The sequence below is a fragment of the Bradysia coprophila genome, unplaced genomic scaffold (assembly GCF_014529535.1).
Source record: "Bradysia coprophila strain Holo2 unplaced genomic scaffold, BU_Bcop_v1 contig_235, whole genome shotgun sequence".
NCBI lineage: Eukaryota > Metazoa > Arthropoda > Insecta > Diptera > Sciaridae > Bradysia > Bradysia coprophila.
Genome location: NW_023503496.1, coordinates 2,184,573 through 2,207,269, shown reverse-complemented (window position 1 = coordinate 2,207,269; position 22,697 = coordinate 2,184,573). Strand labels below are relative to the sequence as shown.

General features: G+C 37.1%; 2 protein-coding genes across 2 annotated transcripts in view; both read right to left on the bottom strand.

Annotated features, from left to right (window-relative positions):
• The window catches only part of LOC119077397 (heparan sulfate 2-O-sulfotransferase pipe), a 118,454-nt gene that overhangs the window by 11,445 nt on the left and 84,312 nt on the right, over positions 1-22,697 (bottom strand). Inside the window, exon 3 of the mRNA XM_037184603.1 lies at positions 9,903-9,967. Within this exon, the coding sequence (XP_037040498.1) occupies positions 9,903-9,967 (65 nt within the window). The remainder of the gene's footprint in view (positions 1-9,902; positions 9,968-22,697) is intronic.
• LOC119077392 lies at positions 482-3,374 on the bottom strand. Its single transcript, XM_037184595.1, has 2 exons — positions 3,195-3,374; positions 482-1,736 (listed from the first exon to the last, which is right to left on the bottom strand). The coding sequence occupies exons 1-2, from the start codon at positions 3,251-3,253 to the stop codon at positions 509-511; spliced, it is 1,287 nt and encodes a 428-aa protein (XP_037040490.1). The 5' UTR covers positions 3,254-3,374; the 3' UTR covers positions 482-508.

Below are 22,697 nucleotides of genomic sequence, written 5' to 3'. Positions count from 1 at the left end.
GTATGCGAAGACCATAACCATCACTCATGAGTCATGCATTTTTCCCAATAAGCGACTAGTGGCTCATAGATGGCGCTTACTACAGTATATTGTGAATTGTGTCATTGACATTATGTCAATATGTCGTGATGGTTGCAAAGAAATCAAATATTGGACTTCTTGAAATTTGCGACTTTGTTACGGTCGTACAGCCATTTAGATAACTAATAGCGAGTGCTTAATCACCAAGTGATTAGAATAAAACCAGGCAAGCATTGTTGCACCGGGAGTCGAACCTGGGACCTCTTGGGTATGAGTTCTATGCTCTACAGATTGAGCTAACTGGACCTGGATTTCCAACTTTCTTCCCAAAGTTTTTCTTAACAACGTTTCCAAAGTTTTGGCCGAGGGGAGAAAATGAGCTACAAACCACAAGATTCCACAAATGCTTGCGTTGGATCCAAGATTAATCAATGAATTAGAAAAAGACAAAAAATGTGATTTCACAAAGAAAGTGTACTTTATTGTCCTATATTGCGAGGTTAAGTGTCCTAATCAGAGGTTTAATAAGACCCACACTGGTTTTTGGCTCCTCTTTCCTCAAAGATTTCAATTCAAAATTTGTTTTGTATCCAACGTTAGCTTTCATGACCCCGCTGACCGAAATGCGCAAATTGTTACCGACTCTGGAAACGATCTCCAAGTTGGTTTCCCCTATAGAACTCAGATATTCCTTTACAAGATCGACAGGAACTTGTGCTTCTTGAACCTGTCCCGGTTGGTCCTTGAGAATTCGCTCTGTTGTTCCAGACAAAATCAATGTAGCGGTGAATGGAACCTCAATTCTGGACCAAATGGTGAAAATGCTGACCTCATTCTCGGAATTGGGCGGCCCTCTTACTTGAGAGTTCATCGTTAAATGTTTGGTGACGTTAACAGTTCTCCCTTCATTGGCTTCAAAACCACCATCGAAGATCAGTTCAGTAGCAGACAGCTCAAGGAGATTGGTAACATTTATCGTCGTTTGATTTACAGCACGGATCGGTCTGGCGAATGAAAATGTGAAGCTGTTCGACGTTGGATAAGTTTCATTCAAAGAATAGGTGAGCTCTGTTCTGCCGACATTGGTGAAATTCTTCTTGTCAACCAGCACCCTGCTGGTTTCCTCTGGTAGTTGAGAGAATTGAAAATCGGTAACAATGGCTTTCAGCGTGATTGTGGGTAGTTTGAAGGAGAACTTTGAATCGTCTCCATAGTCAGTATAACTAAGTTGAATGTAGTAATTGTGCCTGTTGTGCATCGTCCACACCCACGTAAGCAGACAACCCGGATATTGCATATTCTCCACTTTGAAGTAGTTCTCCTCTGCTGTTGCTCTCAATTTCCACTGAGCTCTTATCAGGAACACATCACCAGTCGCCTTTATGCTTTCCCTATTGGAAAGCGCAGCATACCAACCCAAATAACTTAACACGTCATCAGTCTTCATTCTGTTCGTCAGTGTATAGCCACCACTTGAGCCGACCGCTTCGAAATACCATTGATTGTCAAATTGAAACATTTTCCCCGGTTCATAGTTTGGCAATTCGTTCGGATTCAATTCAATTTGAACGTATGTTGTTGAGCCATAAATAGCCGACGTCACCCAACCATAGGGAAATGTTTTCATTGACATTTTATAGTAGATGCCTGTGTACAAGTTTGTACCGGTAATTTTCGATACGGGCACCAGTGCATTCTCATCGACTGACTGTGAACTGCAACAGGTAGAAATGTGAAATGTTTCGGTGAATGTGAATGAAAGTTGGAAATTCCGAATGTTTCAGATAATCGAGGAGAAATAGCTGACGAGAATTGTGGGACAGAGTCTATTTCCATTAAATCGATTGAAAAAATTAACTGAAATTGCGCTATTTTGTACGGCACCTCCTTATACAAAACCTTAGATTTATGCAGTATTTGATCAAATCATTGGTGAATGAGATTAAAAAGTCGGTAAAACAGATCAAATAGTGGGTATTTCGTATTTTACACCAAATCTCTGATCACTTCGCGGGTTTCAGCTGTTGCCGCACCTGCCTAACTTCACATTAAGGCCAATTAGCGCGATTTTTGTTTTGCCTACCTTGTTCATGCAATTTTGAAATAAAGAAAAGCCAAGAGATGACGCGTCCACTTCTGGCACCGGCAAGTTTTCACAAACTTCACCGTCACCGAACTGTGCTGTCATTTTCATACCACATTGAGGCGCAATTCGATTCAGTTAAAATTTTGTACTGAAATGCAGTTTGAGTTACTGATGGCCGCCATGTTGTTTTGTGATACGGCCCCAGTGAAAAATTACGATCGGCGTAACCTCCTCATTTACAACCTTGGTCAGAGCTTCGTTTCAGCCGTCGACCGGTGAGGACTTGCGACCCTTGATAAATACTTCGGGTTCCCAGGTTTCCTCAGTGGGGCGGCGATGCCATCTTAGTTTTGATCAACATTAGCGCGTGTGAAAATAGTTGGAAAACTATTGAAGTGATTTGAAGAAACGACCCTAGCTGAATACGAATTTAAATCCACGCCACAAATCGGGATAAGAATCCCTCAGACAACAACAACAAGAACAATCTTGGGTAAGTCAGTGAAAATAATAGGGCAATGTAAGCCCAGGGTAAAACTCGTAAAACTTAACAGTAGATTTCTGGGTTATTTCGGTTCGTAAGTTGAGTACACAGTTCGTGAAAAATACTTCAATAGATCCTTGCAAAATGATTGGAAAATGTTGACAGAAAATGAATGAGCCATCTGTCAAGTATGCAAGATGTAAACCTCTGATGTAAACGCACGAATTTTGGTTATTTTTCACGGTCTAAAGTGCTGTGTTACGTCACTTTATTGTTTGCAAGTATATGCGACCGATACACACCAACAGTTAAACTGAATTTGCCATAGCGAAGCTATCCATTTTCACAATTTGCAATCATTTTTGTTATAGGTTTCTTCCAAGGCCGTTCAAAATATCAATCGTCATCCACAGCGAGGCCAACACAACCTCACTTTGAAGTTTTAACGATTGGTTTAAGTTGCGGTTATATTTGTTTCTGTGGATGACGGTCGGTTGTTTTCGGCTTGTCAAAATTCGTTTTTACCGAACGATTGAAGAAAACTATTGACCAAAGACAATTCGGAGAAAAATTTTTCTTAAGAAATTCAAATATTTTCTTTACCAAGCATTCGAAATGAAAATTGCGAGTAATATAGGTATCACCGCTGCGGTCTCGATCATATTTTAGCGTTAAAACTTGATTTCACAGCAACTGAACTTTCGTATTTATTCTCAACAATTCACGGAGAAGAATAATGTTGAATTGAAGAATGTTTCGATTAAATTATTCATTTTTGCCAGTGCCAAATGTGAAACACATTTTGAGTTAAATGACGGAAACGATCGTGCCATTTCGTGTTTTCGCTTTGATACTCAGTTCTGTCTATTCTTTTCTATTTATTTTAATTACATTCAGGCATATGGATGATATCTTAATATCACTAAATGGCTGTTCAAATATTCATAAAGTTAGCGCAGGTGTTTGACGAATTTATTGTTCCTTTCAAGAAAACATTCATCATACGCACAATCGTGCAGTTTTATATTTCGTTCTGTGTCACCCAAATGAAAAATTACACCCAACCCAACAACATTCGCCCCTCTTCGAACTTGAACCTACATTTCAAAACATTTTTATGTGGATTGGACATAACCTTTGAAAAAGACATGTTTTCATATAAAAATGCAAGAAAACTTCGGGAATCACCCGAATTCCCCGTGTGGCTAGTTCGGTACTGCTGATTCTCCTCTCCAAACTTCAAGTGCAGCAAACGACACACTCCAAAATATTCTCAGAAAATATTGTTTCAAAAATATGACCCGATCAAGCCAAATCGTTAATAACCGACACTACAGGTGGAAAATAAGAATAATTTTTGACCAAAAAAAAAATCCCGAAGCCATATTTCGACAAGACATATAGAGGTAATAGACGTTGAATTCATGTTTTTTGGATGACACAGTTTTCTCAGTGAAAAGCGAGTGGAGACACAAATATTGAGCTATTGGTGAAATATACCAAAGTTACCAATAGCGCAGTATTTGTATACCACTAGAACATAAATTGGTAACTTTGGATGGTGATTTACCAAACACATTTGTCTTGTGAAAGGTGATCAAAAACCGGAAACTTGCACTTCTCTTACAAAAATTTTACCAATTGCACGAGCCGTAGCCGGACAGGGTCGTGTGGGGTGTCATTAGAAAGGTAATTTTATGGTTAATCTACGGTGAAATAGAAGTTGAACTCTTTAAGTGCCCATATTTCATCGCATTGTTCAAATGTTAGAATTTTCGTACTACGCGCAAAAGTCCATGTTCAAATGTTACAATTTTGCATTCTACGCGCAAAAGTCCATGTTCAAATTTAACAATTTTGCATTCATTTGAACATGGACTTTTGCGCGTAGAATGCAAAATTGTAACATTTGAACATGGAATTTTGCGCGTAGTACGAAAATTCTAACATTTGAACAATGCGATGAAATATGGGCACTTAAACAGTTCAACTTCTGTTTCATCGCATATGCATCCAAACCACATAAGACCCTATTTGGCCCAAAAGCACATAAAATTACCTTTCTAATGACACTCCACACGACCCTGTATGGCTCGTGTAGCTGGAGAAATTTTTGTAAGAAAAGTGCAAGTTTTCGGATTTTAATGACCTCTCGCTAGCCACACAAGCTTCGAAGAATTTTTTTGTTTCTAGGGTCGAAGTCCTTTCTAGGCACATATAGAAAATTCCACTAGAAAATGAGTCCGATTTCGGTATTCAAAAGAATCCCTCACTATGAAGCGTTGTGAAATAGTACATTTTGTTACGAGTGATGAAAAATTCAGCAAACGACGTTTTTTTTAAACTGAAATGAGACGAAACCACAACAACATTAACAATAAACCAATCGACAGCCATTTCAATAGCAAAGCATGTACACTTTATCGCGGCTGGAAAAATAGATTTTGGAAATTGTTATCGTCACTACCGCAAAAATCAGCGATGACACTGCCTTCGAGTCGGTCTTTTGAGAAACAAAATTTAAAAATCAAAATCATTTGTTAAGAAATTAAATTTTCGGTCACACTGTCGATGAAAATATTGTTCGATGAAGTGACAGAAGTGACCGACTTGCCTACAGCGTTAAGAGGCTCCGAGCGTTCAGCTCAGACACAAACCAAAAATTGAAGAAAAAATAGCAATATTCAGGAACATAAATCTGTAAGACTAAAGTAGGAAAACACATTCTGATGAGGGGAAATACTTAATTTGGCCTTAATTTACCGAAATGTGGTCTCACATTATCACTTTTTAGAGTTCTATTCAATTAATTTTGCTATTTAAATCACTTCTGCAAGAGTACAGAATTTAAACTTTAGGTACACACTTCTATGCATTTAATTAAAAAATTCACAAACTAGTAACACTAATACGTTGTTGCACACATTTTTCACTGAAATTTGGTTCGACATTCTTAAAATTTGAGCATTTACAGTCACTATTAAATTTAAAAACTGTTTATTGTGTTAAAATCAGCCATTTTTCAATTTCGACACCGCGTCCTTGTTCACTTCGAAAAATTTTGTGAATGCTTGGTGACATATTAAAACTTCGAAACGTGAAAACTAACCGTACTTTTAAAAAGAAAAACGGAAAAATAAAAATTTGAAAATGACAACAAAGAAATACATAAAATCTCATGTTTCAAACGTACGACGGATGAATGTGCGGTGATATTAATTTATGCTTCCGAGTTTTCGCTTAAACAACCGTAAAAATTGTTAAAATTTCTAGAAATCCTAATAAAGACAATAAAGACGTATGAGCACGACACAGAAAATTCCTCTTTTACAATTTCCGGTCGGCATATAGTTGATCTGAACCATATATTGGGCGAGGTTCAGAGAATGAACTCGCATTCGTCTACTTGCAATCAACTATTTTCTTCTTCCCCATTCACTTGCATGAAGGCCATGTTACCAATTCTTCGTTCGTAACTAACATTACTTCAATATTCCGAAGATACAGAACTTTATTTTACCTGGAAAACATACTAATTCCAGAGGTGGTGTTATCTAACATGCAGAAAAAATTAAGTTAAAACGAATATACCAAGCCAAACAAACAGAGTATAGAGCATAGTTACTCTTCCCTTTCCCATGGATCGCGTGAAGCGAGAGTGGAGATAAAATGCTGTTTCGACCTCTAACCATCTTCAGTCCATAATTATCCAAAATTGCTAAATTGTTCTTTAGCCTGGATATATTAATCAATCCATGAAGGCCATGTTACCAATTTTATTTTAGTCAGTTTGCCCGTATATAAAGTGAGGCTTGAAATACCAATTCATTTTCGTAATAATCTAACTAGCACTGTTATATAGATTGAACGCATTGTAATTAATCTAATAATTTTTTAAATTCCTTTCAATGGCTTATTATTCGAAACTATCCGCGCAAAGTTTTAAACTTCGAAATACATAGATGGAACTGGGAGCCACAAAACAAATGTTCGAATTTTTATTGTCATTAAGGATAACCCATAATATTATTAAGAATAATCACAAGCGTTTCATTCGAATGAAACGAGATGGCGACATAGTATTTGGTTTGTATCAAAACTGAAGACTCGGAACCTCTTAATCAGTTAGAGTCCTGTGAAATAGTGCTCAAATCCACAATCTATAAAAAAGAAAAATCTCTCTCAGAGATGTACAGAAAAATTGAACGTTTCGGCGTCATGATCATCATCATGATCATCATCATCATCATCATCCGTCAACAACTTGTTCAACGTTGCGATTTTATGCTGTCTTGTGAACGAATGTGATGGAAGCAACTGAAGATGAACAGTTCTGTACTGTTCTGTGACCACCATCACATTCGAAGGTCGAAACAGCGTCTTTTGCTTCAAGTGTTTTCACTTAACGTGAACCATGGGAAAGGGAAAAGCGAAAAGCTTTGTTTGTTCTCAAAGATTTATCTTTTGTTTAGCTTTTTTATAGGCATTTCAGCTGGGAGGTAATTTCAGTCTTCGGGCGCAAAAATGTCGTTTTGTTGTTTGCACGCAAGCATGAAAAATACTGTGTTAACCAAGGGGGTAAAATAGGGAACACTTTGTGCGAATTGTGACCCTCGTTTCGCTCTGACTGCAAACTTTCGCTCTTGGTGGAATTTCGTATTTTCTTTTCTTGGTTAACACTGCTTCATCCAGTAGACCATTTGCTACTTTTCAGTCATTTTTCAATCATTTTTCGCGAAAATCTTTAACAATCAAAACTAGAAAAATATGGAAAGTAAATTAATTTAGTTCGTGTTGGTCTATACCCTAGAAAAAATGGGAAAATAGTAATTGGAATGGGAGTATTAAGTCTGGTTTCCACTTTAAAATGATCGCCGTTAGGGAGCCCCATGAAGGATTGGTTGAAGCTAGTCTCCCTAGTTTTGTAACCCATAAAAATCCTTCACGAAGCTCTCTTACGACAAAATTTGTTAAGTGAAAATTAAGCTTTAATTCGGACGCTTTCACAAATGAAACGGAATAAATGAACACAAACTTCATGTAACGTTGTATATATGTATACAGCACGATACGTCATCATTGTTTCATCCCCAGGATTTATCTCTCGCATATAATTAGCAAAAATTTATTATTTTAATATCCCGAATTATTCAACGAATCTGGTGCCTCGGTTCAATATTCAAATTGACTATTAACTCTATTTGACACACGTGCTCTCAATGTTAATACACACACGTGGGCGGGAGGTGAACATGAACAATATACATATTTTCAACTCATTGCTTCGATGTTCATTTCGTTTTGTGAATTTTTCATCAGCTTTAATTTAATGCAGAGTAATATCATGGAGAGGCTATTAAAATACATCAAAAACTGAATGATTTGGCCATTTTTCAGGTAATCCAATGGTCATGTGTGTATCGCACCCACGAAGAGTCATTGAATCGTATCGATTATCATTTTAATTAATTTAAATATAATTTTCGGTCAATTTTACAGTTTATTATGAACTCAAGAGGCGTTCAGTGCACCATTTCGTTTTGCAAAATCATGAAAGTTGTGGAGACGAGGTGTTAATTTAGTGTTGCGTATACGAACCATAAGTATTACCTACAAACGAAAACTGTTTAACTTTCTCTTCGTAATCTATTCTTGTCATACATCCCGAAGCCCTAACAAGTCAAGGCTTAACTTCCTTATCAAATAAAAAGATGTTCACACAGATGGTCTTCCATTTCATTCAATTTTCCCAGAATTTTCCGACATTTTTCTAAAAATATTTTTTGCGAAAATTGAAGAAAATGTTTTTCAAAAAATAGTCACTGAATACCTTTGGGTAAGTCTAGTGAGTTTTTTTTTTACTATTTTCTCTAGTGGCGACATAAAATGCATTTTCATCGCTGAATTTACGATTCAACATAGAACTAGTCCCATTTCTCTAGTGTCTAGTGGCGCCCCACATGCTTTCATAGCTGAATACGGATCACCATAAAACTAACGGCATGCTCCATTGATTGTAAAAATTAAAAATAACAAAAATTGCACCAAAGGATACACTTTCAATGGAACATGCCGTTATTTTTACGTTGATAAGCTATGAAAATGCATCGATTTCGCCACTAGAGAAAAGGGTAAAAAAACTCACCGAACTTGACATATTGACTATGGGACGACGTATACTAGTTTAACTTGAAAACTACAAAAGGAAGCATCAATGTTTTTAAAGCTGAATACGGTGGTTTCTTGAAATTTTTTACTGTAACCTACAAAATCGTCACATTCAGCTGCAGAAAATTTGCTGACAAGTCGTGAAAATGTCAAAAAGATCCATGTCCCATACAATCAGAGAGTTTGGCCATCGAAACTACCCAGTCGTCATATTTGCATCTATCTGCAATCTGCATACAACCGAATCATTTGATTTATCAATTCCAGAGTAATGATAACAGATGGCATTGCTTCCGCCCGTAGGGTCAGGGCAGTGACATCTGTTGTCATTTCTCTAATCAATACGTCTTCTGCCATTCTGTTGACGGATTTTGGTGGAGTTCATCTCAATCAGATTCTTGATCGTTATTAACTAGAGTAATGCTGACAGAATCACCTTAAGCGGGTAAAACGAAAGTGAGAGTTAACTTTTATGATAGAGAAATTGAGAAACAAGTTGAACCGAATCTCAAAGCGCTTAAGCCACTGAAGGTAGTGCAAATCCGCAAAGGCGCACGGATTCCAAGTTTCGGAGGAATTCGAGTGCAAGATAGTCAAGCTATCATAGTATTCACCACATTCGAATTGATTCGAATTGACTATTTGCATCGAAGGGTGCTACGCGTAGCGGAAAATAATTGTACCAGTCAAAGTGCCAAGTAACTGGCCGTTTAGAGAGCGACGTATGGATAAAAGAATTCTGTCAATTTTGACACTATACATCGCCAGTGACACCGCTTGGATATTTTGAAAATCGTCAAATTGTCAATTTTCACGATCAACATACATTCCACCTATCTATATTTAGTGTCGATATTTGTACCGATAAGCGTCGCACTTTTTGTCGATTTGCAACAATCATGGACGTCTCATGGACGCTACACCAAACGAAATGTGACGCTGAACTCAAATTCACCCGAAACTTGGGCTGCGTACCAGCAGCAGAGCTGTCAGAATTTCTCTGCTATCAACACGATGGTTTTTGCAAAGTAAATACTCTGGGGTTTTCCACTTACAAAAAGTTACACACTTCAACGGCGCCTCATATCCGTATTTCCCACAAAAAGAGTAAAACTACAAAGAAACCGAAATGTATTTAATTACCTGCCCAGTACTTTTTAAATATTTGTACATATTGTTTAAGTTATTGTTTCCGCTGTGTCCCGACTCTGCAAATAAAAGAGAAAATAACTTTTGTTAGAATGCCATTCAAATCGAACTGAATATCAATATTATAAATCAAGATAAGTCGTAATCTGAGAAGCATAAAACTTCTGCCATAAAAATCACCGAATAACATCTGCTATAACAACGCAGATCTGTGTTCTGAGGTGGGAGGCGATAAATAAAAACAAATTTATCGTGCAGAGAGTATAAATGACCATTTTATATCGGCCGTGATTTCTGTTTATAACTGTCACGACTGAAACAAATCAATTTCGGATTATTTTCTTGTTTCAGAGGCGCAACACTGAATCCAATAAATTGAATTCATAATCACCGAATCAATTCGTTGTTAGCGTATGCCATAAAATCTGACAAAACATTTCCGATATATCCGATGATGATGATGATGGTATCAATGAAAGTTACTCAACTCGTTCTGTTGGTTGAGATATTAGGAATTTTTGTCTCCTCAACGATCCATAAACTTTAAAATCGTCTTCTTCGGAGATGGCTAATTTGTTGTTATGAAGGCAAAATTTAAATAAATAATTGAGACGATAGGTTTATTGAACCAGACGTATACGAGGAATCGCAGTATGCAATTTTAGAAAATTCAAAATGTTCAAGTGCCGCACAGAGGAAATGATAAATTTAAATTTTCAGTTTCACGTTGTTACGAACCTCATAGACTGGTTTGGAATAGATTGAAAGTAGATGCGGCCACCAGCAACGGTCACACATTAACTCTACGAAAAAGCCCTAAGCAGAGAAATGATAATGGCAGCTCATGCTCCGACTCTGCGATGTAGAACCATATTATGAAGGAGAGATACATACGCTGATAGAGATGCTAATATGACAACTGGGTCATTTCGACGTCCTAGTCGTCATATTAGCAACTCTTTGACGACATGACATATATAAGAGAAACGTAGGCTAAAAGAACTGTGTTGGTAGCACTGAAATTGAGCTAGTTGTATGTAAAAATTTTATGAACAAGGTCGAACGCACCAATGACAGTCCGGTTGCATGTGAAAGAATCAGACCTGAGGCAGAACTGCTCTGTTTTCCGAAGTAGTATCCCTCGCTATCAGCTCAGTTTGTATGGATTTTTGACCCATCCAGCCCAGATGTCATTACTTGTTCAGAGAAATGTTCAGTTGGTATGCATGCGGCGAGATAGAAGGAACTTGTGAATAACAGCTGGCACCTATGGGAGAGAATGCTAGAGAATTTCAAACGAATTCTCTCCTATAGGTGGCAGCTGTCATTAACATGCTCCATCGATCTCTCCGCATGTGAACTGTGAACCAACTTGACATTTCTCTGTACTTGTCATATATCTCAGAAACGATATCATTTCTCTGGATTCAAAGATACGATAACAGATGGCGTCCTCCACAACAGAAAAAATCGTCCTCATGTTTGGATTACATTACCAGGTCTCATAGTTTCATAGTCTAGCCATATCATAACCGACCATCTCTTTCTTGATAAAACTAATAATTTGCCATAAAAGTGTAACCTAATGTTTGAAGTCTAACCAAGTTCCTAGAATGGCAGTGCTGCTCAGTTAACAGTCTGTCCACAGGAAACATTTTAAAGATAGAACTGATTATAAGACGTTTTGACCACTGTTTCGATCTGTAAGAAACTTTGATACGTCTTTCGATGTTTTGCATTAATATGCAGTTCAAAAATATCATTTCTCATCAGGCCATGGCGACAGTGGTCCTCGATACAGTGCTCTATCGAACACTATACCGATATGCTCACGAAAAAGTCTAGCGAATCATAGTTGAAATGTAATTTCAACACATACGTATATGTAGCCAAGTGAAAGTTTTTTCAAACCTTAATAAGTCCCAAATATACACACATGCAACTTGGGTTTTGATTCTTCTATATAGATACGGAGTGCAACTGTCAATAAAACTGTCAATGCAAAAATATTCCAAGCTCGAACCATCATCATATCGTATGACAATAGTAAATTGCTAAAACAAACAAAATCCAATCAAACGAAATCACGACCACTATCGTTATTATACGACAAATAAATTGAATTAAACAATTTATCAATTCACACAAAAAAAAGATTGAAATCATCTTCAACACCGTTATTAGGCATTCTTATGTACAGTTTAGTTATATACACATTTGATTGAAAGAACGAGAAAAAAGTGCTTTTAACGAATGGTTTCACATCGACACTCGACAGTTTAGATTGTCTGATGGAAACAAGAAAATTGATTTAAGATGCCTAATCATGCAATAATTAAAGTGTTGATTGATTCGGATATTGACTTTCGTGCGACGGAGCATTGTTCAATCGGGTAGAGTAGAGAAAGAAAGAGAGGAGAGCCAGCGACAGAGAAAGAAAGTAATTAGGCGAATAAAAGGTTCATCAATAACAAAAACAATTTTTAGATGGTAAATTGGCTGCGAAAAGCGTGAATTCTAAATTCGTGCATTTCATTTCGAAAAGTGGAATTCAATCAAACACAAAAAAAATTTTTAATTTAAATTTTGATTCACATGCAAATTGGGAATGGCAGTCGGTCGGCATTGTTTGTTTTCTCGATTGATTCCAATCAATTTGGAAACGAGTTAAACATTCTGTCGTTATGACCCACATTCTCGTAGCTGTCTGTCGATTCAACACAGCATTGCAGAATGCGTAACGAAGTTTTCGATTAAGGAATCACTCACGTGTGTTTGATGTGATTGATTTGTTGTGAAGAGTTTCCGTGTTTTTGAACTCACAGTTCAGATCCGTCTGGGAAATGGCTAGAAACTGTACAATTCACAGGCCACATTGAAAACAAGTGTGAAAGTCTGTTGGTCGTGTTGTAGAGTTAAAGTCTACGTCATTATGGTCAAGGCTGTAAACTTTAAGGAGGTCACGCAGATCGCCATTTTGTTAGAAGATGGAACGTTTTCGTATGCGTAATCAGCCATTTTAAAGGTGTATTGTGCCACCAGCGTATCTGTATCCGCTGTCAACTACTCAAAGTTTTCAGCCTTGTCAGTGCATTGCAAAATTGACGAAATGACACGAAAAACTATAGGCTGGAAACACACGAGCAATTTTGCGCTGACGGGACCTACACATAATGCATTTTCTACTGTAATTCGATATTGAACACAGGCCAAACAATGGAAAATTGCGCATAATTGTCGATCAACTCAAAATTGACAGTGCTTTTACATCCAAAATTGCTCGTGTGTCTCCAGCTTAAGCGATGGAAAATAATTGTCAATCTCAACAACGCAAAATATCTCATGTGTTTCCGGCCTAATCTTACGAAAGTTCACTTCAATTTCATTTTTTGTAATAACGGAGGACTTGGAACTAAAGCAGTCCGCGAGTCTCAAATAGAAGTTTTTGTTTACCGCAACTAAATGACATTTTACTGTTAACGGTGCGTGCGTCGCACACGGCCTCTACCCAAAATCTAGTACTTCGAATGTTAACGAAATAACTGGGGATTGTTAACTAAATATGTTACGCTGGCGAAAGAGATGCAAAATATGGTTGACAATGTGATAGTCACACAGACATACTTTATGAACTGTCCCTAGGCTCAAGAACTAAGAAGGGGATCAGAAAAGCGTTTATAAGAAAAGATTTGTTGACTGTATTCAATAAGCAGTACTTGTTATTGTTATCCATTTATTTCAAGAAAAAAAATATAAAGGTCACAGTTTCCTTTCTCTAATTATTACATAAAAAAACACATTAAAGCAAACGTTAACAAAAAGAATAAGTCAAAAAAGGAAAAATTAGCCTGCGTAGCTTCAATTCGCAATTTTAACGATTCAAAGAAGCTACTTATTAAGCACGGTTCATGCAAAAGATGTACTCGAATTGGAAACACTTTTTCGTTGTTAGAATACTGTCGTTTCCATCAACTGGTTTGTTAGAATTTCATTTCACCAACAGTCGTGTCACACAAAAAATCGTACACTCATTTTCGATCACCGCCCAACCCGTCCCACTCACTGTTCTACCAAAAGAAAATCCGACCGCCAAAACGTTTCGCACAGGCGAAAAAACTACGAAACGTGAAATTAATTGTCGCCGAGCGCTGGGTGTATGTCAAGTTATAAATGGTTATAATGATATGCTCGTTTATGATTGCATTTTAAAAACGATTAATCTAAATTCGCATTAGGATGATGGCAATTAATAAATTACGTTTTTTTGCTCTCTTCACTTTGTACAATTGAAGAAAAGACAAAAAATGAGTCGAGTGTAATGGTGAAAGTTTCGGAAACGAGCGACATAATAATAGGCCTTTTGTGTGATCATCAGTGTAAAGTAATTGGTATCAATTTGAACATAAATATACGAACGTTTACGACCGATGCAAGCACTAACTGCTGCACCGTACAAGTATTATTCTTTAATTAATGATGATGCTCTTGGTGTGGTTATAAAAACACGTTGCATGTGCGAGAGTTTCTGATTTATGAGAATTCAAAGGTTTTTTCGGTTTGTTGTTGCAAAAATGATGTTTGTTGTTTCGGAATCGATAGATTTTCGCCATGGTGATTGGTTTTTAAATGGTAGTCGGGTGTTTGATGATGATGCTGTTGTTGAATTGATTTTGTTGCACATTGCAGGAGAAAGCAGGCAGTTGAAAGAGGTGAATACGCGAGGTAAGGCTGACGTTTAAAGCCGAAAACACATGAGCAATTTTGCGTTGTTGAGGTCGACATATACTCTACGTTTTCCATTGTTTAACGATGCTACACAGAGAGATGATAAATTAGCGACTGGGACGCTTTGACAGAGAGATGATAATTTCGCGCCTGGGACGTTGCCAAATTATCATCTCTCTGTTACTACAAAACGGATTACAATAGAAACGTCGCTCTCAGCAACTCAAAATTGCTGATGAGCCTTCGGCCTATAACATGTCTTATGATTTGTAGATGCCTGACAGAACCCATAGATAATAGACAATAAGCAACCAAGGTTAAGATGGCAGACCATGTACGATTCATGGTGTAGAAATGTCAGTGAAAGATCTCTCGGTCTACTCATTATAGTCATGTGATAGTGGTAGTAGCGTTGTCCTGTTACGTCCAGTGCCTGACGAAACAACTTTCCCACGTTTTACAATTCCGTAGTCATTAAGTAAGCAGTGTACCTTACCCGATCCCACTACTTTTATTACTTGACGAGAAATACCTTGACGTCGTCAAGTTCAAAGTATATAAACACTGCAGGTAATGCAAATCCACAGTTACACACGGATCCAAACTTTCAGGTGAATTTTAGCTCCGTCATGTTGCACACGTAGTGAATATGTTTGCGTCAAGTTGCATCTAGTGGTGAATTTGGAAAGATTTAGCGACGTTATGTTGCACAAGTCTAAGTTCGACAACATAACGAAAATGAATTCACCTGAAAGTTTGGATCCGTAATTTCTCTGATCCGCTGAGGGTCTGCATTACCTTCAGTGTTTATATACTTTGGTCAAGTTGACGAAAACTTCTTTACATAACATCCTTTACATTCCATGCGCTAGCTCAATCGATCATTATCAAGTACGTTTAAAATGTCCGAAACGTAACACAGTCAGAGAGTTGAAAATGTAGCGACTGGGACGTTGTTCCGACTTATCACGAAAAGACTTTTAGGTTATGTACTGTGTGACAGATGCCACTACGAACCGTTATTTGAAAATGATCTGCATACAACGCGATCGAACCAAAACCAACATGATAGCGACTGGACTAAAACACATATAATTACTCGGTCTAGATATACTATGATTGGTTTATGGGTTCACTTTACGCAAGACATTATTAATGATTGTTGGAAAACCATTTTTCAAGGCAACACACAACCAAAACACAACGAGTTCCATGTACACATATATTGAGAACACATCATTGAGAAAGGGTGCATGATGCAAGGAAACGTTTGCATTCATCCATCACGTTTCACGTCTATTAATATTTCAAGTTTTGGCGTACAATTCATTCATCAACAATTACATCCGATGATCATTACAACAAGCTGAGGGAAAAGCAATTGATCTCCAAAACGCAATCATCCGAAAGCAATTTATTTGCCAACACACGAAAAACAAAAACAATTTTGTGTGAGATGATGACTCTATTCTCATTTATCTTGCAATCCGAGAGGAGACTGGGAGACTGGTAGAGTCACACACACACAAACACACATCTTTTTGCGATAAAAATGTTAAGTGACAAATTACCTCATGAAGTTCGCATTAAATTGTGGTAATTTATCGTGTAAAATGTCTTGTGTTACGATGGGATTTTTCGAGCGAGAAAAAAAAAGACTTCAAAATCCAATTAATTTCGCCGACATTGTTCGCTTTGTATTTACGAAGTGGTTGGGAAAAATAAATAAATTGTATCGCTTGTTGGTTGGTTGTTGCACTATTCGGATTTGTGTTGCGTTACGTTATCTAGACTACACGAGAGATTCATTTACTAAGAAATAAATTGGACAAGGACGTTAGGTTTTTGCGTTCGTTACTTTTACATATTTGGTGCATTTCTGTAATTATACACACTCAATTCACGCATCGAGATCGTTTATTATGAGAACATTACAATATTATGTTAGACATCATAAAACCAAATTGGTGTCAAACTTAAGCGTACTGAGAGAGAAACATTCTGTGTGCTCGTGTATTTCTTCATATTTTTTGTGCAAGACGTTTTAAAACGGTTTCCATAATAGAATACCAACTGCTCCGCTTTAGTATCCCAACAAAAATCTCTTCGAGAAAACTGTGACGCAGTCTATGAAGTACAATTTCTAAAATGAATGATATCGCTAGAGTTGACGCTTTCAGCTTCTTTACGCAAAAATTAAATTTTACACCCAATTTTAGTTCAAACAAGCTGGCTTAGTTTTTCTCATCATATGCCAAATAATTTTTACCAAAAAAAAATTTGATTAGAAACAACCAAAATTTTACCAAAAAAGTCTGCGTCGCAAAGTGGCAGTCGCAGGAACGGACCAGCAAGAAAATTTATCTGCCACATGCGACGCACAAACAACTAATTGAGTGTAAAATTAAATTTTTGCGTAACGAAGCTGAAAGCGTCAACTCTAGCGATATCATTCATTTTAGAAATTGTACTTCATAGACTGCGTCACAGTTTTATCGAAGAGATTTTTGTTGGGATATCAGTCGTTTTAGAAGTGCTTTTTAGAACGAAATTCGAAAATTTGACGAAAATCAAAAATTTGACGAAATTCGAAAATTTGACGAAAATCAAAAATTTGACGAAATTCAAAAATTTGACGAAATTCGAAAATTTGACAAAAATTGAAAATTTGACGAAATTTGAAAATTTGACAAAAATCGAAAATTTGACGAAGAAAGCAACAATCTGCAACAATTCAAGAAATAGCTCTAAAATCCTAATTGACCCACCCATTTCCAATTTTTGACATTTTTTGCATATGCCCCTCTGTTCTACTCGTAAAACTCTGAGACTTTGCCGACTAAAGTAACTCTCTATCTGCCACCATTCACAAAATAACTCTAAAACCCTAATTGACCCAGCCATTTCTAACTTTCGACATTTTTCACATATACCAGTCTGTTCTACTCGTAAAACTCTGAGACTTTGCCGAAGAAAATAACTCTCTATCTCTCATCATCGCAAAAATATTAGTCCTTTCATCCTACGCTCGAGTAGCTCAAAACTTGGTCACTCTAATCACTCTAGTTCAAACGAATCTGCCCCGATTTTTTAAATTATTTTTTTGTTCGAATCGTGTTACGAATACCTTTCATTTGATGGGTCGCACGCCTCTGTAGGTTTCAATACAGCTAAGCTACAGCCGAAAACGCGTTCCCGACCCTCGAAAACCACACTCATAAACCACTTCGAGGGCAATAAAACAAAATTCTGGTTTTTCCTGGGGTAATGGCGTATCACATTTTCATTCTTATGCCCACCCTGAGGCTCCTGCAAAATTTCATGGAGATTGGCTGACTAATTTCCGAGATCGACCGTCGATAGATAGATAGATAGATAGAAACATACAGAGTAAAATGAAAGATTTTGATTGTTTGGGAAAAGTCAATTTGGTGTATTTTGTATGAAAAGTGACCAATTTCAAAACGATGTATCTCCGGCAATTTTAAACCTACATAGTCGAGTGATAGCTCGTTTTGCTCGTATTTGAAGCGAGAATATGATAAAATATGTTTTGTGGTGATATAAACCAAAGGGTAGAAACTGAAATGTTCGGCTATATATAGTTGCCACGCCTCAAAAAATTTTCTTCGTTCTTTTTTTGGAAGTTAGACTGCGTCAAGTCCTCCGCTATCGCTCCGGACATGATACATGCAAGAAAATTGTTTGTTCCAGAGTCTTTGTAATCATGACAGTCGTCAAATCGTTTTTCTTCGCACGTCCATCCAAATTTTCCACCCCAAACTCACCTCAAATTCACTTACTGCAAACTAAACAAATGAGTTGCTCGCTTCGCTCGCAATCCACTGGATTACTTTTGAACTCAGATTGCTAACACATATGTAAAATCACAGCGCTAACTAACAGTTTTACAGTCAGAGACAGTCAAATTTCAGCTGGAATTTGCTTCAGCTGTTTATCAGCTGATCCACATGTGCAACCAAATCTGTTTATATGGTTGAAGCTGCTACAGGCACGCGCGTGGTAGTGGTAAAACCGTACAAAAACACATTTAAACCGTTTTCATTGTATCTGTGGATCAGCTGAAAAACATCTGATACAATGTCATACTGAAATTCACTGCCTCTGACTGTAACTTAGAAAATATTCGGAGGCCAAGGAGATCACAATATAATCACTTACAGCACAAACGATCTTATGGGCCAGCTCTTATCAATAAAATGTCCATGCTTGACGCATGATGGGTATAGAGTGTTTAAGTGAGAGAGACGGCGAAATAACAACCTATTGTTCCATCTCGGGTCTTCTGTCAGATTCTTTTGTATTATCGATGACAGCAGACCCCGAGTTGATTTTCCATCTCGCTCTACTTAAACACCGTATAATGAGATTCAAAGTTATTTTCAGTTTCGTAAACTTTTCGGCCCTTCGAAGTACTTATTTTGCTCCCAACGAAAAATCGGTTACGCTGCACTTACAACGAAAAACCACCCTGCCAGTGTCACTTTAATGGCATGTGAGGTATCGTTGAAAAGCTTAGTTCAACCACTTTTAAGACAACCTATTTTCGAAACGAAAACATTCACCTAACGCGAAAGGGAATTTTTCAAAATTTATAACGATAGATTTTCGGATCTGCAGATGCATGCGTTGCACTAAGAAGAAAATGCAAATTTTGCTACTTCTCTTCGAGATCTACCAAGACCTTTTTTGACCACGGTGGTGAGAACAGATGAAGCGGAACTTTTAGGTCCGAGATCCTATTTATATTCCAACGCACCAAAAAGTCACATTCCGAACAAAAAATGACGCAACTGGGACGAAAAGTGAGAAAAACTGATCTCCCAAATGAGAGAATGTGATGTTTTTGGTCCGACTGATTATATTAAAAACACTCCTTTCTGGTCCTAGTGACATAAAATGCTCTTTTAAGTTGACCGTAACCTCAAGGGTAGTGTCAAAATAAGAGAAGATGCAAAATTTGTATTTCGTAAATTCTAACTTCGAATTTCGATTTATTTTCACTCATAAATATCTTTGACATTAACCCCAAGGCCAGTTAAATTTAATTGATCTTCGCTCGACGTAACACTGTATACACACGTTGAGTCCCATTAGATGCATAACAAAATCATTGCATTTTGGATGCATTGTATACCTTAGAGCAACCTTTTGATAAGAATAAATATTTTGCGTTGAAATCATTGAAATCAATTTAAACGATAAACCACTTTGCACAAGTGGTGCTCGGTTCTATTAAATTTAAATCGAATATTGAAATCGATGCGAACTCATATTGTTTGAGATTCATTTTCAATTCAAAATTCTCTTAATTTTACCTCTACCGGTGCTGTATTGTATTATGCACATGATGTTCCCATTCACATAACAATAATTGTGTAATGTTCTCCGTGCATAGTCAAATAAATCACAAAATTTTCATTCATAAACTAAAATTTCAATGAAAACCAATTCGAATTCATCATTCTGATTGTTACCGAAAAAAGTGGATAGATTTCCTTTCCGGGGGGTATGACACTGCACGCCCTGCACCAAGTTTCAGTCCCGAAAATTCGGATTCGGCAAAACAAATTCGGACTACGAAAATTCTGCAGATTTGTATCCGTTAAGCTGCAATCGCAGTCAAAAAAATCATTCTGTTTTGCCTCCGTTTACCAAGCCGTTTACTTGACAGATCGTTTTTAACAAATAGGAACGAGGCGTGGTTTACGTAAACGGAGACAAAACGGAATGATTTTTTCTGACTAGGTGGGTTGAGCTCGAGATGTACATTATAAGACACACCGACACACACACAACAACGAAAGAGAAACGAAATTTCAATTTGTCCTTTGTTCAACTGTCAAGTTTGACAGTATAACACATCTCGCTATGTGTAGCAATAACCGCTCAGGATGCAAGGGTAATTTAGTATCGACTGTAATGCTCATGATATTGAAAAGACGTTTTGGTCGAAGTTTTCATGACGAAAATGCATAACTGTCAAATGAAGTTAGGAGTTTTTCTGTCCAAAATCGCGATCGGTGCAACTCGTAAATAATAGTCTTAAGCATTACGCAGCCGAAAAATGACGAATATCACGCGAGCGGAACGGAAAAAAAGTTGTAAGCTTAAGCTTTGATTTCCACTTACTCAATTTACTCTCTAAACAATTAAAAAGATGTGTGGTTTAGCTAAACGGAGGCAAAAAAATTGCATTTTTTACATTTTTGCTTTGTTTACTTGACAGCTTGCTCTCTCACGGCTCTCACACGGAGTACTTTTTGTTCAGTGGAACCTGGAACTTAAGTCTGAAATTCACATTCACAGTCATCCGTTTTGCCTCCGTATTCGTGACAGTTGACATTTCAAACAGTAGATTCAGCACATGATGAACCTATTGTCAACGCTCATATACCTTTTACGCTACAACAATGGGAAGAGAGAGGTAGAGAGAGAGAGAGAGAGAGAGAGAGCAGTTTTCATTGGTTCATGTTTTATACAGAGGTATGTGAGAACTATGGTCGGGGTTTCAATAACTAGGACTCATTTCTAATGCTTAGTTTCCCCTTACGAAAAAAGTACTCCGTGTGAGAGACAAAATTGATTTTTTTCAATTTTTTCTTTGTTTATCTGACAGCTCGCTCTCTCACGTCTCTCTCACGGAGTACTTTTTGTTGAGTGGATACTTAATTCTAAAATTCCGTCCTGCTACGGTTTTGTAAGTGACGACCCCCTCTCCTCTCTTACACAAACCGACCACTCAATTTCCATTTTCAAATGCATACATCACATTCAATTAGTCCATTTAAACGTTTTTTCTTCTTCTTTCTTTCATTCATTCATTTCGAGTTTTTGTTTCGGTTTTCTTACATTTACCAACCATCAGGTGCACTTTTTGCGTTATTATCTACCACAAACATCATTGCCATTCACATCTTATAAATCCATTGTTCAATGAGAAGTAGTCGGTTTGTCTGGTTTGTTTATGATTATCATTTTCGTATAGAGGAGCTATTTCGTTACCATTCTACTCTGTTTTTGTTGAGCATAAACATCTTCATATATGGATAAACAATGATTGGTCGTTTCCGTTTCCAGCATAGATCATGCATTCGAAATATGGAGTGAGTACAGCGAAGCTATTAAATTGTTTGCATTTGAATTGATTTAAATGAATGAAGAAAAAAGTTTCAGTAGAAAAGAGCCCGTTAAATGGAATCAAATAACGAAAAAAAAAATCTTTTCAAAATTGTTTTGCATAAAGTTCGTCGCTTCATTCAAAACCAACTGAGCGATAATCTTTAAGTGATGATGGTGATGATGCATTGTTAAGATTAAGATTAGCGTTATTTCTGTTGTGGTTTTGTTTCTGTTTTTCATTTTTCTCTCTGTCTCTTTAAATGCGGCTCTTGCTTTGTTTTGTTACGAAATGTTCAGTGTTACATTTTTGCTGATCCGTTTATTGTGTTTAACGACCTCTTGAAGATCATTGTAACGTTATGCAATTATTATGGTCAAGGTGCCAACGAGTAGAGCCATAGCGCAATAGTATGATGAATTTGAAATGTTTCTATTTCACAAGGTGAATTGAAATAAGAACACCGTTTCCAGGAAAGGAACGATGATGAACGACCACATTTTAACCGTGTCGGATCACTCGACCGATCAAAATTAATTCAGACTTTGTCCGGTAAAACGATGCATAGGTTTTGATAGTTCGGCGAATTTGTTACAGTAATCGCTAGTCGTCGTTAGTGACTTCCGTCACCGCCTATACCTTTGAGATAATTTTCCGTGAAAATCGAGAAAAATTCAAGAAAGTCAACAAAATTCGAGAAAACCAAGAAAACTTTTCCCAAAGGCAGGGATTTCCGTTGAATGGAAGAGTTCTACCGTTTCACCAAACCGAGGGAAAAACCTACTAAAAGACTAAAAGAGGTAACGCACGGATAGGAAGAACACGTTTTAAACATAGCTAACGCCGACCAGTACGAAACACCTAATCGTATCAAAAGCCTTTAATGTGAAACTCTTTATTTCTCTTACTTCATACTCTTCTTT

Coding starts and splice junctions, on each gene's coding strand:
- LOC119077392 (XM_037184595.1), bottom strand. CDS start 3,253: ATGATCGAGACCGCAGCGGTGATACCTATATTACTCGCAATTTTCATT. Junction 1,737..3,194: donor ATTTTCATTTCGAATGCTTG/GTAAAGAAAATA, acceptor TACCTGTTGCAG/TTCACAGTCAGTCGATGAGA.